Here is a 14,920-nt window from a genome sequence, read left to right on the forward strand (position 1 = left end):
CAGCTTTTACCGTGAATGCCGTCTCCACTAACGCGGGAACATTGCCTTTAAATTTCAATCACTGTATCGCTGAATTTCCGCACCCACTAATATCCCTTCTCCAGGTGGGTGTCAAATCTAATGTCTCCCCCAGTCAGCTGTCATGTAATGACCCATAACACTTCCTCACAACTCTGCTAGGGAGAGATGAATTTACATTTAAAAAAATAATAATTTACGAGGTACATCGTCTACAATAAACTCTGAGCCAGAGGCTGCAGGTGAATCTGTCAAATACCACTACTAATGTGTCCAAATGTGAAGATGTTTAAGGGTAACAAGCACTAAAGCCATATGTACACTGTAGCTTAGAACACTGGTATTACATATACTTTGGTCAAGTAATGCCCAACGGGTTAGGGCTGTACACCACTTTCCCAAGGAACAGATGAATACAACCCCCAGTGTTTTGAATTATGAAAGTCAGTGTCGACAACCTTTAAATACTGAATAAAGAAAAAGCTGGTGCCACAATCAGAGTGAATGATATATTTATGGAAAGGTCTCCCTTGTCAATAAAAGGTCTTCCAACCTCAACAGGACTTCATAGATAAATAAATGTTAAATAAAACTCCCATTCTCACCCACTATTACTAAGGTTGTGACACCGCTGTCAGCCATGCCCTCATTTACAGATAGCTGTGACCCCTGCGAAATCAGCCTCTGAAAAGGCTGTAGATTTTTCAGAGCATGTTCACCTGTGAAGGTAAGAACATGGACATGACTCAAATCTAAATGATTAGACATTTCTTGAGGGAAATCTACTAAACAGGTAGTGATCAAATGTGATGTGTTGTTTTCTTTTTTTCCTTTCCTGATGTTTATTTGGAGAGGTCTGAGCTACCAGTCGGGGAGATGTTAAATGGTTGAGATTAAACACAGAGGACGGCTGGCATCCTGCACCTCCTGCTTAAATCGGCCCTAATTGACAGAGCAGGAAATTGGAGAGGGAGAGAGGGAGAGAGGGGGAGAGAGGGAGAGAGGGAGAGATGTATATACACTGTGTACAAAACATTATGAACATCTGCTCTTTCCATGACATAGATTTACCAGGTGAATCCAGGTGAAAGCTATGATCCCTTATTGATGTCACTTGTTAAATTCACTTCAATCGGTGTAGATTAAGGGGAGGAGACGGGTTAAAGAAGGATTTTTAAGCCTTGAGAAAATTGAGACATGGATTGTGTATGTGTGCCATTCAGAGGGTGAATGTGAAGTGCCTTTAAACGAGGTATGGTAGTAGGTGTCAGGCGCACTGATTTGATTGTGTCAAGAACTGCAACACGGCTGGGTTTCTCCATGCTCAACAGTTTCCCGTGTGTATCAAGAATGGTCCCCAACCCAAAGGACATCCAACCAACTTGAATCAACTGTGGGAAGAATTGGAGTCAACATGGACCAGCATCCCTGTGGAATGCTTTCAACACCTTGTAGAGTCCATGCCCTGATGAATTGAGGCTGTTATGAGGGCAGAAGTGGGGGCAGGTCAATATTAAGAAGGTGTTCCTAATGTTTAGTACACTCAGAGTATACAGGAAGTATTCCAACATTGGTACTTGGGTCGTGTCAGCGGACGGCAGGCTTGGCCATGTGATTAAACACCTTCCTCACACCTGCTGAAAGGGGTAGGTACCAATAGTGTGTATACCGACAGAAAGTGAACCACGGTACACAATGCAATCTAAAATGAATTATCGATTGGGTAAGGAGGTGGGTGAAATGTCCTCTATTGTGACCATTTGATAATAGAATAAGCTAATGGCTGAGCTTATAGAAAGCATTTAAGAGAAGGAAGCACAGTATCTTCTCTCACACTATTTATAATTAGCAAGACTCTATACAGTGCCTTATTCCAGTATTGTACACGATACATTGAAAATGTAAGGACATGTCATCTCTCCAAGCCTACAGTACACACACTGCATGCCAACGTCGACCTCCCCAGCTCTTATGACATCACTGCGTTTTATCTCTGGAACAATCCGATGTCACTGGGGTGGCGTCTATTAATAACATGCAGCCTGTTGAGATGTACAGGTTTAAGTAAAGGCCCTGTGGTGGTGAAGAGATACTGTACTTGTCGGTTGGACAATGCTCAACTATCTTCTGGAGCATCACCTCAAAGGGATGATTTTTTAAGTTGTATCGTACTGAGAGCATTATTGTCAAGCAAATCAAGCAAGGCAGATGGGACTTCTATGGTATCGGTTGTTAGCACTGGAAATGGTTTGCAAAAGATCCAACTGAAGTGCTAATGTTTTCAAAATGTTTAAAAAGAAATGAATATAGGACCAACAGTTTCTATAACAAATGTATAGTATCGTGTGTGCTATCTATTGTCACATGCCCTATGACTCGAAGAAACAAACATACGTAAACCAAATTTCTTTATTAAAGATTAAGAAACTCCAAGCAGCATATTCATAAATTAAATGAGTCTCCGTTGATGTACTGTTACAGACTGGATGATATGATAGCTTTTTTTCTTATTTTTTTCTTGAATCTTGTGGCGTTGGCATTGATACAGTAACGAGGGTACACAGTAAGGCAGTGAAACACTCTCAACCCTTACAGTAGTGTGGAACTTCCCTTTCGTCACTGTTAGCGGATCATTGGCACAGGTTGTATGCAGAACACAGTGTAAAATGAGATCACTTTGGTTCACATTAGTATCTACTTGTACAACATATACAGGCTTACAACCTCTCCAATTTTGTTTGAAAACCAAGAGCGGGAACACGGGTGACACGAAACACTTTTGCGGGATGATATTTCGGTTTATTCTCATGACATCACTTCTTTCTCGTTCTTTGCTTTCCTTCAATGGCTCTGAGGGGTGATTTGTCACATTTTCCAAGAGGTGAGGACAAACCTTTTTATTGATATGTGTATAGATCAGCTATCAGTATTCCTGGTACACAATGTGTTGTGCATATGAACAGTAACCACTGACATTCACTATCTCACTTCCTGGCAATGAGTTCTTCAGTATGATAGGCTAAAGGACATAAACAGAAAATATACTGCAGGACATACTTGCATTTTAATTGCACTTACGAAAGTCTTGGTAAAGTTTCGCAGTTCATCCTTAGTTGTAAATGTAATATGAACTGCTGCCCTGCAATGTGCACAGGTTAATCGATGGGGAAATTCTGTTAATTTTATGAACAGAGTTCCATCAGCATTTAGACAGTAGGATATGTCACCTGTACTGCTATTACACTGTAATAGTTTTGAATTTTTATATCACTCCTTTATCTTCCATCTACCTTGGTGATAATTACTCCATTACAAATTATAAACATGAGACATTACAATATTATATATCTACTTTTCTCCATCTGCAGTTGAAATGACTTAACTACTCTGAAAGGAGACAAACTGTATACAACTTTTCAACAATAAATCCTTCAGTAAAAAATGAACACATATTTTTCGAATTAGCTTTTTTTGTTGTTAAAAATAACATTTTTTTCTGTTTTTAACATCCCTCCCACACAACTAAGGAAACATATGGTATACATCGTCAGGGACATGATTCAGTCAAGACATTTCCTTTGAACATTCTCCTAACGTAAGCCTAACTCTAAGGTCTGGCCTTAGCAATGTGAGACGTTTGACTGATGTTACGCTGTACACGACACCCTTTAGTACCAGCTTTGTTTGGTGTTGGGAGCTGACTGACACTAAATCTCCCTATGTCTTTGACAACATAGGGCTGAAATTGAGCTCTATGAAATACCTTCCATTTCAAAAACATGTAGAACTCATAAGAGACAATTACTTCAGTTCCAGTCTTTATCAATGATTCTGTAAGACTTTAAAGTAGGAAAACAAAAACACCTTGAAAAATGTATATGCCTTACAAACAAAATGAATCCCTCTATTGGGACTATTCTCCTCTGATACTGCTCTATAGATATGGTTGTTGTTACAGTGGTACATAACAGTTGGTGTTCTACATTATGTCTCTATGGTGCATGGCCATCTAAGAATGAACTGTGGAGAGACATCTTTTATTTCGGCACTTAGAAAACAATCACAATGAATTTGCGTCATTATTCATATAGAACAAAATTTACAAAGCCATTCAAACAGTCGTTTTTTTAATAACATTTTTTTATCTTGTTTTTTTTATTTGTAACTCAACTTCAAAAATTGAGAATATTCAAAATACACTTTTACTTCACTTCGTTCTCTCAGTATTTACAAATATATACAAGTAAAATTTTCTGTTCTTTCGACGACGTTGGTTGTTCAACAGGTAATAAAAATCTCTTATTTTTCTCATTTGTAGACTTTTCATATTTTTTTTCTTCATATATTTTTCAACAATCCCCCAGAATATCAGGTGAGGGGAAGGACATGTGACATTGAGATGGCACCATTAGATGGATGTACTGTGGGTGGACTCAATGGCTTCTGGGATGGGTCCTCCGGGAACTCCCTGATATGACATTGGCATGGGCGTCTTGGCGGGACTCTGTCGGAACAGCCCCCCGTTGGGAGCTCTGTGTTTGCACTGAATGGAGGGGATGGTGGAGCTGCTGAGGGGGTGGTGGGGGAGGGTGCTGCCAGGGCCCTGAGCTAGTGTCCGACCCAGGCCCCCCCCATGACCCTCCCCTGGGAGATAGGCGCTCACAGACAGGCCCGTGCCCGGGTAGTCCCGCACAGACTCCAGCTGCTGGCTGGGCTGCATGCTGCCGATGTCCAGCGCAGAGATCTCGATAGACGGGCCGGGGATCTGCTTGTGCGCCATGTCCTCGTCCATAAGACTGTTCATACGCCGATGCACCTGTTCCAGATTCACCTCCTTGTCCTAGAGGGTGAGAGAGAGAGACGGGGAGGGAGAGACACAGAGGCTGAGATGGGCTGTTCCACAGGCTTTTCACCAGCTCCTAACATTTACTTCCACTCTCCCTTCCTTAGTTTTTTTGAGGTGGTTTGTTTCCCAAGCCTCTTTGATTGTTTCACTCAACATGCTTGTCGGGTAATGTTCGTTGTAAGTGCCCAATTGGAATTGAGGTGACTCAATTACAGTTGTATAGAATGTGCACCTTGAAATCAAACTTGGCCAGTGGACATAGACAGTTTGATGTTTAGTAAGGGGTGTCAAATCTTTGACAGACGACACCAATACTGGAGCCTAACCATATCCTGACCTCTACTGACTTTTCTAGGTTTCCATGCAACCTTAGGCTGCTGTGAACCCACTCAAGCATTTGTGGACAGGAAAAGTAACCTAAGGATATGAGGCATTTCTGAGGCTACGGTAAGTGCAATGTAACATATTACATGCCACATGAAGACGGTTATAAAGGAACAACGCATTGCTGATGCTACAGGAAATATAGTACAATGTCAAATTGAAGTATTATATTCAGTGCCTTATTGAGATGGTCATACATGTACAACTAATTTCTGACGCTACAGTATATTGTTGCAAAGTTGAGGTAATATATTGGTGTCCCATTAAGTTGCCCAAACATGTATACATGGGCTTCTACAGTGTTCTTTAAACAAATAAGTATATATTATTTGCTGACAAAATATGTTACATCGGCACATCTAGATAGAAGACAAGAAGGTTTATGGTAGCAGGAATCACTAGTCAATCAGGAGAAGAATCCTTGCACTTGGTGGCTACATTAGGCTACTTTGTCGGCAGGTGCAGCTTGGCTCCAGTAGTGGTCTGACAAGACGATTATATTAGTTCAATTACTGAATATGAAGACAACATCCACGTTGATCCCTATGTGCAGCACATATACAACACAATACATTGCAGAGGTTAAGCTTCTACATATGGAGGACAAGCGCAACCAATGAAAATAATACATGTTTTGGAATGATGACATAATCAGAAATGTGAATCTACGATGATGGGTGATGACTTATTCTATGCTCATCTACTGCATGATCTACACATGAAAAAATATTTGATTATATTGCCCACTGGGAAACGAAGAAGTCCTATATTTCAATCATCTTTATGTGATATTGGAGATTAGGAACAAGCCTACATGCAATTTTGGAGACTAACCTAATGCACTGGAAATACTATGCAATTATAATGGATGTTGTTTGGCAACATAGATGCAGAAATACTTTAAAAAAACATTTACTCCTCTCATACTGCCAGACTGTATGTGTTGGAGTTGAATCATTTAAGACACAAACTTTCGATGAGATCAGTGTTGCGTCAAACAGCGTAACTAAACGCCACTGTGATTCTACAGCGCATCGACTCCTCTTCCTCTTGTCAATACCAACTGCCTGTCAGAAGCACATTCAACCACAGCCTCCCAACTAAAAATAGAAAACAAAGTCTTCTAGAGGAGATCCTAAACATTACTAAACCATTTAATCCATCTTGACACATTAGATTCCAGACAACAACAGTGTTTCCCACATCAGTTTGAACCTTCCCGGAATGTACAAATATGTATCTTGATATGATTTGTTCTGAATACTTTATCAACAGAGACGTCGATTATAGGAATTCATTTACGGCAGTATCAATCCAGTATCATAAAAAACTCCCAAAGCTAATTAAAACATCTCAGCCAAGGCTATTGTTTTAGCAGACTGGCTCCTCATTAAAATATGTTTATAATCTCGCTGCATTGGCGGCACGCCTAAACAAATAGCTGCCTCAAATGAAACCACCGCACCGGGGTTTTAATAAGAGTGTGTTGATTTAAATTGAGAGGAAATAACACCATGCTCTACGGTGTGAAAGCTTTGGTAATGCAGAAACAACTCTTATAACAAAACTATAAAACCAATCTATCCATCCATGGTGAGCCTGACATTGTTTGAATTACTTATCTAGGCTTGAGTAAGCTGTTTTCCAAATGTCCTCCGTAGGTCCTGTATTGTGGTATTGTGGCTGATCTCTGTATCTGTAACCCATTCTATACACCAACTGCGTCAAACTTTACGAACACATTTAGAGATATGTATGCATTTACAAAGACCGTTATCCGAGTCCTGCACTGCTTATAACAACTGTTATAACGCACTGTCTATAGTATAAGGCACAATAAAGCGTCATAATGAGGTAGTTCATAGAAAATGTCACTGAATTAAATTTCTCTTATTCCCCATACAATGTTTCTAGGTGAGGCCCTCGTCATGCATCCAACCATTACGGAAAAAAACTAACCAAAAAAGGAGAAGGAACAGAATAAGAAAATAGGAGGATTGCCAATGATGGGAAAGATGGTGTTGTGGAGTTTTAGATCAATATGGCCCCCCAAGCCCAGTCAAACAGAGCAGAGTGCCCCTTTAATGCAGCAGCACAAATCAGATCTTAGGAGCTCTATTCTGACCTGTGTCAATAGCTTCTGCTTCATCCCAGTCTCTTTCTCTCTCTGTCCAAATGTCCTTCCTCCCTTCCGATGAAGCAGTGGTAATCTCATTATATGTCAATGGACCAGAAACCCTTGCCAGTCTGTAATCCTTAGTAACCTGCACGAGATCATAGAACAGTCAAGAATAAGAACGGATGGATGTCCACATTGACATATAATAGCAATAAGATGTCAGACAGTGAATTACTAGGGATTATAAACTGGGTGGTTCGCGCCCTGAATGCTGATTGGATGAAAGCCATGGTATATCAGACCGTATACTACGGGTATGACAAAACATTATTTTTACTGTTCTAATTACGTTGGTAACCAGTTTACAATAGCAATAAGGCACCTCGGGGGTTTGTGGTATATGGCCAATATACCATGGCTAAGGGCTGTATCCAGGCACTCTGCATTGCGTCGTGCGGAAGAACGGACCTTTGCCAAATACCACCCCCCCGTGCCTTATTGCTTAATTATGGACTGGGTTGGACAGATACAGTGGCTCTTATTGCTGTGGGGTGACGCATGCAAGCGTCCAGTTTCTGCCCAAACTTTAGTTTAGAGATCCATGTCAAACCTTAACTTGTCTCATGTTATATGCACGGGAGAGTCACTCATGCGAGAGGTCTTGATAGACATAGAATTAGAATAGTAATTTAATAAGATCTCTATGTTGGTATACATCATGTTGACATCATCACAGTAACTTGAGTGGATTAAACTCATAAGAAAGGCTTAAAGTGAACTGGCATTGATGCATAAGGTGTAATCAGTGTAAATCAGCTTAGCAGGCACTTATCTGGTGAAAGTGTAACGAGAATCAATGAAAAGTGTTCTCTGTGGTAGGCAGTGTGAATGTGTTTACAGTTCAGGGTAAGGAAGCTGTCTTGGTAATCAATGGGTTTTGATTAGTTCAGGAATACTAATTTTACGGGGAACTTAAAACAAAATCGATACTGACGTCTTCTCAGAAATGTGTTATCCTGAAGGCAGCTAAAGGGTTTATTGATGTGATTAACATACATCAATAAATATGTTCAAATTCAAAGAGTTTTGAAAAATACCAATAATCCAGATGGAAATATTAGAGTAAGAAAATGATAAAGGGGATTTGTCTTCATCTGTGAGCTGTGTGAGGTACGTATGCCATACAAAAACAGATGGATTTGGTTTCAGAGAATGGGAAGGTGATAGATAGTGGGAGACCAAATTGTATTTCAATCTGAGCACAATCTACAACTGTGTGTTCAGTAACTCCACTAAATGGTGGTCTGCAGCTACTGTAGATCCTTAAAGTAGAGTGCGGTAGTGTCCTCCCCCTGTTGCCCTGTCCTCCGGGCTCTGTGCTCGGTCACCTCTTTGGGCTGCTCTTGCCCGCAGCGGTTGCTGTTCCACCACATCTCCAGGCCAGCAACCAGGCAGGCCAGCAGCAGTCCTGCAGCCAGGACGCAGAAAACCCCTGCGAAGCTGTGTAGTTTCAGGGACCGCCCGTCGGGCGTGGCGTTGGAATGGCTATTGAGGTCGCAGCGGCCCATACGAGGCCACCACTTCTGCTTCAGGATGTCCAGGTCTCCTTTCTCCTGCAGCTCCAGGATCCTGCATTGAGGGGAAATATCTGGGTGTAAGAGGGTGCTAAAGTCCTCATTTCTAAAATCCTTTCTGTAACAGCCTTCAAACTTAGTACAACAACAGAGGAAGCTTTCCTGAAAACAGGCTGTTGTACTAAGTTTGAAGGCTGCTAAACAAAGGATTATAGGAATAAGGACTCTGGGACCCTAGTTGCATTATAATTACCATTTGTATGCTATCATGTCACTAAAGTAACAATGAAAAATAGACCTGCTGTATCTTCTGCAGATTAAAGCATTAATTTGTGACCATTCCCACAGCACAGTGTTTTAGTGATTTGTTGAATTATGCTTGCGCAGTGAATTAAACCCCCACAGTAAACTTCATTAAATGTCAGCTTTTGTAGTCCTTCACTGACACAAATTAAATCCAAAATAAAACAAGAATGAAGAACTGCTTAATTAAAAGAAAAGGAGCCGTGGCGAGGAGGGAAAGACCATTATCAGAGTACCGCCCCTGTGGGCAAACAGTCATTTCTGAGATGAAAAGGAGCACATGGCGAATTTGTAAGGTTATGGATGGACGAGGGCGCTGAGGGAGGGATGGAGGGAGGAGAATGGATGATGATGATGATGGGACAAGGGACGGTAGCAAGTAAGATGAATCCGTCTCTGTAGAGGAGATGACATCCTGGTTCAGCCCGTTATTACCCGCTAAGCATCCCAGCTGTCCTCAAAGCACATTACCATCCCACCACCACCACTATTTCTGTTAGCCCAGGATGTCCCAGGCGGATATTCAGCCAGGCCATTATGAGTAGAGACAGGGGGACAGTGTCCAGTTCAGTGGGGATAAGCATTATAGGAGATCTTCCATGGAAGGACCTCATTGCTTAAGCTCTGACCCCGGTCTTCCCCTGCTATGGCCCTGCATACTAAGTGTGCACTCCGAAGGGCCCTGATGTTGAACACCTCGTAAAGATTGGAGAGGATTTAAGTGTTCCAACACATTGACCTCTGGTGATTTATCAAATGTGTGGCTTCCATGAGCCCCAGATCAAACCTGATCTAAGCATGACTAGCTGGCTGACACTGGTTCTGCTTTGTAGAAGGATCATTGTCCCTATCCTAAGCGTTTTAGTCACTAGAACGGCAGATCTGTCTGGTTGTGAAGTTGGGATAGCACTCAAACAACAGAAACGGTTTATTTTCACTGAGTTCAACAGAGTTATAACGTGAGAAGAATCAATACAAGATATGTGGGAATGTAGTCAAGACTCAGGGATTTTGGGATTCATTTTGGGGATATGCTTGGCCAATATCCTTGGCCAATACACAGTCCTAATTAGTTACATGTGATTATGGAGAGATTTAGACAATCAGCATGTAAAATCTGCCTGCTTCTGTTATCTTCGCAATGGGATCAATTTGCAATGGATAATACAAAGGAGAAAAAAGTGCAACTAAAAGACCAAAGATTTTCAAATGTTGTTAAGACCTGAAGACATTGCCTAGGTATTTCGTTCAAATATGAATCATTAACCATTTTCATGGAAATAATTAGCAGAATCATGTTAACTCATATTGAATAATTCCTCTAACTCAGCTGGAACATAAAACGTGTTCATGACTGTAACCCGGACTTATAGTAAAAAAGTTCAACTTTCCTTTAAGGATAAGTTGCAGTGATCCCCTACTCTGTAAATCAAACACATCACGTGGCTCCTCAAGGGTGGTTTAGTGAGAAGTAATAAAAAAGAATAGCATTATATGACCACATTCTAACTGTGCTGCAATGTATACATCTGGGAATATATCATTTCATGGGGAAACAGCATTAGAAGGGCATTAAAATCATGCATTAAGTAACTGTGAATGACAGAACTGTAGTAACTCCCCAGCTAACACATTCAGTTCCATGGAAGTTGCTGGAAAGTATGTTTTTGGTTTCAACCTTGGTTGTGGGAACAAAGCCATACGTTTCCTGATGGGTAAACTGAACAATTTTTAAAACGTCCTGACAACAGAAAGCCAAGCAAAGCCAAGCAACTATTCTGCACCATTCCAATAAAGTTGCAGTAAGGTTGTATGCAGAATATCCATAGGACAACCAAGCTCTAAGAAGCATATGTTTCTCAGAACATTATGTGCTAGCTGGGTCCTAACCTTTATTAAAAGCATTTTGACTAGTGTTTTTACTACAAAGTGAATTTAAAAAAACATTGTCTTAGTGGGCCTTTCATTTCCTCATCAAACTCCCCCTAAAATGGATGAGTATAACCACCGAATGACCTCTCAGCCAATTACGGCCTTCAATTACCTCAGGCGCTGTCAACCATCAGTGATTATGTTTATGACTTTTATGAAGCAGAGAAAGTAATTAGGAATCAAAGTAGGTGTGCGTTAAACCATATGCACTTAAGACTTATTTATTTCCAAAAAGGGGTGGAAGGAAGAGATGAGGTGATGAAAGGAGAGGGAGAGGTGAAGAGGAGAAGATACTGAATAGAACTGATGATAAAGCGTTGGTATATCCTTAATGCATAAACATTGTAATGAAACGAGAGAGTAGCACGAGGTTTCGAGGCCAGAATCGATTTTCCAAAACTGGACATGTTACCTCTGCTCTAAGAAAGCTAGTATCCTTTGGGGGAGCAATAATAATGCCTATCAACGCCAGGGTCGTTACAATATAGATGGTGTATAATGAGGTTGGTGGCGTTGCTCACTTCTGGGAGAAGAGGTCTCTGTAGGGACTCCCATGCTGCATGGCGATGCCGTAGCCTTTGCTGCTCATGCTGTTTCCTGTGACGGTGATGGTGCAGTCATCGTCCGTCAGCGCGGCATACTCCACCACAGCCATGTCCCACAGGAAGGCATACGGGCCCTTCTTCGCCTGAAGAGGAATGACAATCAATGACCCTGCTAATGATCCAGATGCTATACATGCTGCCTATACAATAACATTGTTTTCCATGATAGAACCTAAAGGATGATAAATGTCAATGTGAAGTCTGGAGAAGGCCGATACAGTGCCTTCGGAAAGGTAATCAGATCCCTTGACTTTTTCCACATTTTGTTATGTTTATTAAAAAATTAATTGAATTGTTTTTTTTCCCCTCATCCATCTACACACAATACCCCATAATGACAAAGAAAAAACAGGTTTTTAGAATTGTTTGCAAATGTATTAAATATAAAACTCAGAAATATTTGATTCAGACCCTTTACTCAATACTTTGTTGAAGCACATTTGGCAGCGATTCCAGCCATGAGTCTTCTTGGGTATGATGCTACAGGCTTGGCACACCTGTATTTGGGGAGTTTCTCCCATTGGATGGGGAACTTCGCTCGGGTTCGATCGGGTTCAAGTCTTGGCTCTGGCTGGGCCACTCAAGGACATTCAGAGAAGCTGCCACTTCTGCATTGTCTTGGCTGTGTGCTTAGGGTCGTTGTCCTGATGGAAGGTGAACCTTCACCCCAGTCTGAGGTCCTGAGCGCTCTGGAGCAGGTTTTCATCAAGGATCTCTCTGTACTTCATCTTTCCTTGATCCTGACTAGTCTCCCAGTCCCTGCCACTGAAAAACATCCCCACAACATGATTCTGCCACCACCAGGCTTAACCATAGGGATGGTTCCAGGTTTCTTTCAGACTTGAGTCTTGGCATTCAGGCCAAATAGTTCAATCTTGATTTCTTCAGACCAGAGCATCTGGTTTCTTATGGTTTGAGAGTCTTCAGGTGCCTTTTGGAAAACTCCAAGCGGGCTGTCATGTGCCTTTTACAGAGGAGTGGCTTAATTCTACCATAAAGGCCTTATTGTTGGAGTGCTATAGAGATGGTTGTCCTTCTGGAAGGTTCTCCCATCTCCACAGAGGAACTGGAGTTCTGTCAGAGTGACCATCGGGTTCTTGGTCACCTCCCTGACCAAGGCCCTTCACACCTGATTGCACAGTTTGATCAGTCGACCAGCTCTAGGAAGAGTCTTGGTGTTTCCAAACTCCTTCTTTTAAGAATGATGGAGGCCACTGTGTTCTTGGGAACCTTCAATGCTGTAGAAATGTTTTGGTACCCTTCCCCAGATCTGTGCCTCAACACAATCCTGTATCAGAGCTCTACGGACAATTCCTTTGCCCTCATGGCTTGGTTTTTGCTCTGACATGCACTGTCAACTGTGGGACATTATATAGACAGGTGTGTGCCTTTCCAAATCATGTCCAGCCATTTGAATTTAACACAGGTGGACTCTAATGAAGTTGTAGAAACATCTCAAGGATGATCAATGGAAACTGGATGCATCTGAGTCTCATGGCAAAAGGTCTGAAACATTATGTAAACTAATTATTTCTGCTTTAATACATATGCAACAAAAATCTAAAAACCCGTTTTCACTTCGTCATTTTGGGCTATTGTGTGTAGATTGATGAGGAAAAACATTTATTTAATACATTTTTAGACTAAGCCTGTAATGTAAAACAATTTGGGAAAAGGTAAGGGGTCTTAACACTTTCCGAATGTATTTTATGTGGGAACGACTGTGAACATCCCAATTCCATGAAGGTGTAGGACTCTAATGAATATGCAGTACCTTGGTAAAACAGACGCACTTCAATCCATTTACTGTATAGGTTTCTTTTCTAGGTTGATTCCCGTTGTAGACTGGGCTATTTGTTAACTTGCGCTTTTGATACAAAAACCTTTTAACTCAGAAACAGAAGGTGATGTGTGTTTTGATGTTGTCTCCACATAATCGCTACCTCTTACAGCACTCTTTTCTTTTGTGAGTCCTCAATGGACTGACCCAGAAACATACTGCTACAAAGGCAGACATTGTCTGTTGACAAACACAAATACATCTGCCGTGCTTCTAAAAGGCTCAGTTGGCTGAGTTTGAGAAAAAAAAAAACTTTGTTCTGCAGTATAAAGACTAAATGTCTTTATACAGCACCTCTGTTTCCCTCCTCTACATTGTCAGAATAGCTGCTGGTAGCTAATTGAAATTGACTTGCATTGGAGAAAAGAAAAGACAATGCAAGAATGCTAATTCAAATGTGAACACAGACCGAATTCGAAGACATATGTCATAGTCCTTCCCAGCATATGGGTACGCAAAGTGCTAGTGCTGTTCTTCCTTAGCTATTTATTACAGGCAGTTTATGAGATTAACCAGTGTAATTGGTACAAATGTCACAAAACAGCACTTGCAGTTTTTCCAGACTGACAGATCGTCAAAGACAATGTTGAATTTGCCTATGTAATTGGTTTGAAATATTGTGGAACTACAGGCACAGTATTGAGCGAGAACAGTGTGACTCCATACTGTGAAATGACAATGAAACGACAATATTATACTGTTTTCTCTTTTCGTCAAAATCCACAGTAGCTAAGCAAAACGACCTAAAGTGATTGCCAGCCTGTACTCAGGAATCCTCTCTGTATTGGCATATACCTGCCTTGTCTTTGTCAACCTACCTTGCGGATGCCCTCTGAGGGACTGGACACAGAGTAATCATGGCCGTTGTTCTTACTGATGGTCCTCCACAGCTCTGCGAATGTGCTGTCCTGCTCCAGAGGGTTGGTGCCCTTGTTCTTGAAGTAGTCGTAGACGGCTGAGTCTCTCACGGTGCCGTAGGACACGTCCATCTGCCTGGACAGGTCCTGGAATGTCCTGTAGAGACATAGAGGGAAGAACACAGAGAAATACATCAAGTCAAATGTATAACAAGACAGATATTGTGTGTACAGTAAAGTACACTGTTAAGTGTACTTTGGGTACTTTTTACATGGGTGTAATTTGTACATGCGTGTAATTTGTACATGGGTGTTCAATTTAGAAAGATTAGTTACTCTACTCAAAATGTTACCTATGTAATAGTAGATTTTGTCAACTTAACTTGATTTCCTGAATTGACATATTTCAAAGAAACGAGTTAACTTAACTTAAGGCAATAGC

General features: G+C 41.3%; 1 protein-coding gene across 1 annotated transcript in view; it reads right to left on the reverse strand.

Moving 5' to 3' along the window:
* Positions 1-2,413: 2,413 nt before the first annotated feature.
* Positions 2,414-14,920, reverse strand: part of LOC115106389 (glutamate receptor ionotropic, delta-1-like) — a 159,072-nt gene continuing 146,565 nt past the window's right edge. The window contains exons 10-14 of the mRNA XM_029629070.2: positions 14,440-14,635; positions 11,698-11,864; positions 8,756-8,996; positions 7,374-7,512; positions 2,414-4,858 (exon numbers count right to left, since the gene is read on the reverse strand). Coding sequence (XP_029484930.2) covers positions 4,452-4,858; positions 7,374-7,512; positions 8,756-8,996; positions 11,698-11,864; positions 14,440-14,635 — 1,150 coding nt within the window. The 3' untranslated portion in view covers positions 2,414-4,451. The remainder of the gene's footprint in view (positions 4,859-7,373; positions 7,513-8,755; positions 8,997-11,697; positions 11,865-14,439; positions 14,636-14,920) is intronic.

The sequence above is a fragment of the Oncorhynchus nerka genome, linkage group LG23 (genome assembly GCF_034236695.1).
Source record: "Oncorhynchus nerka isolate Pitt River linkage group LG23, Oner_Uvic_2.0, whole genome shotgun sequence".
NCBI lineage: Eukaryota > Metazoa > Chordata > Actinopteri > Salmoniformes > Salmonidae > Oncorhynchus > Oncorhynchus nerka.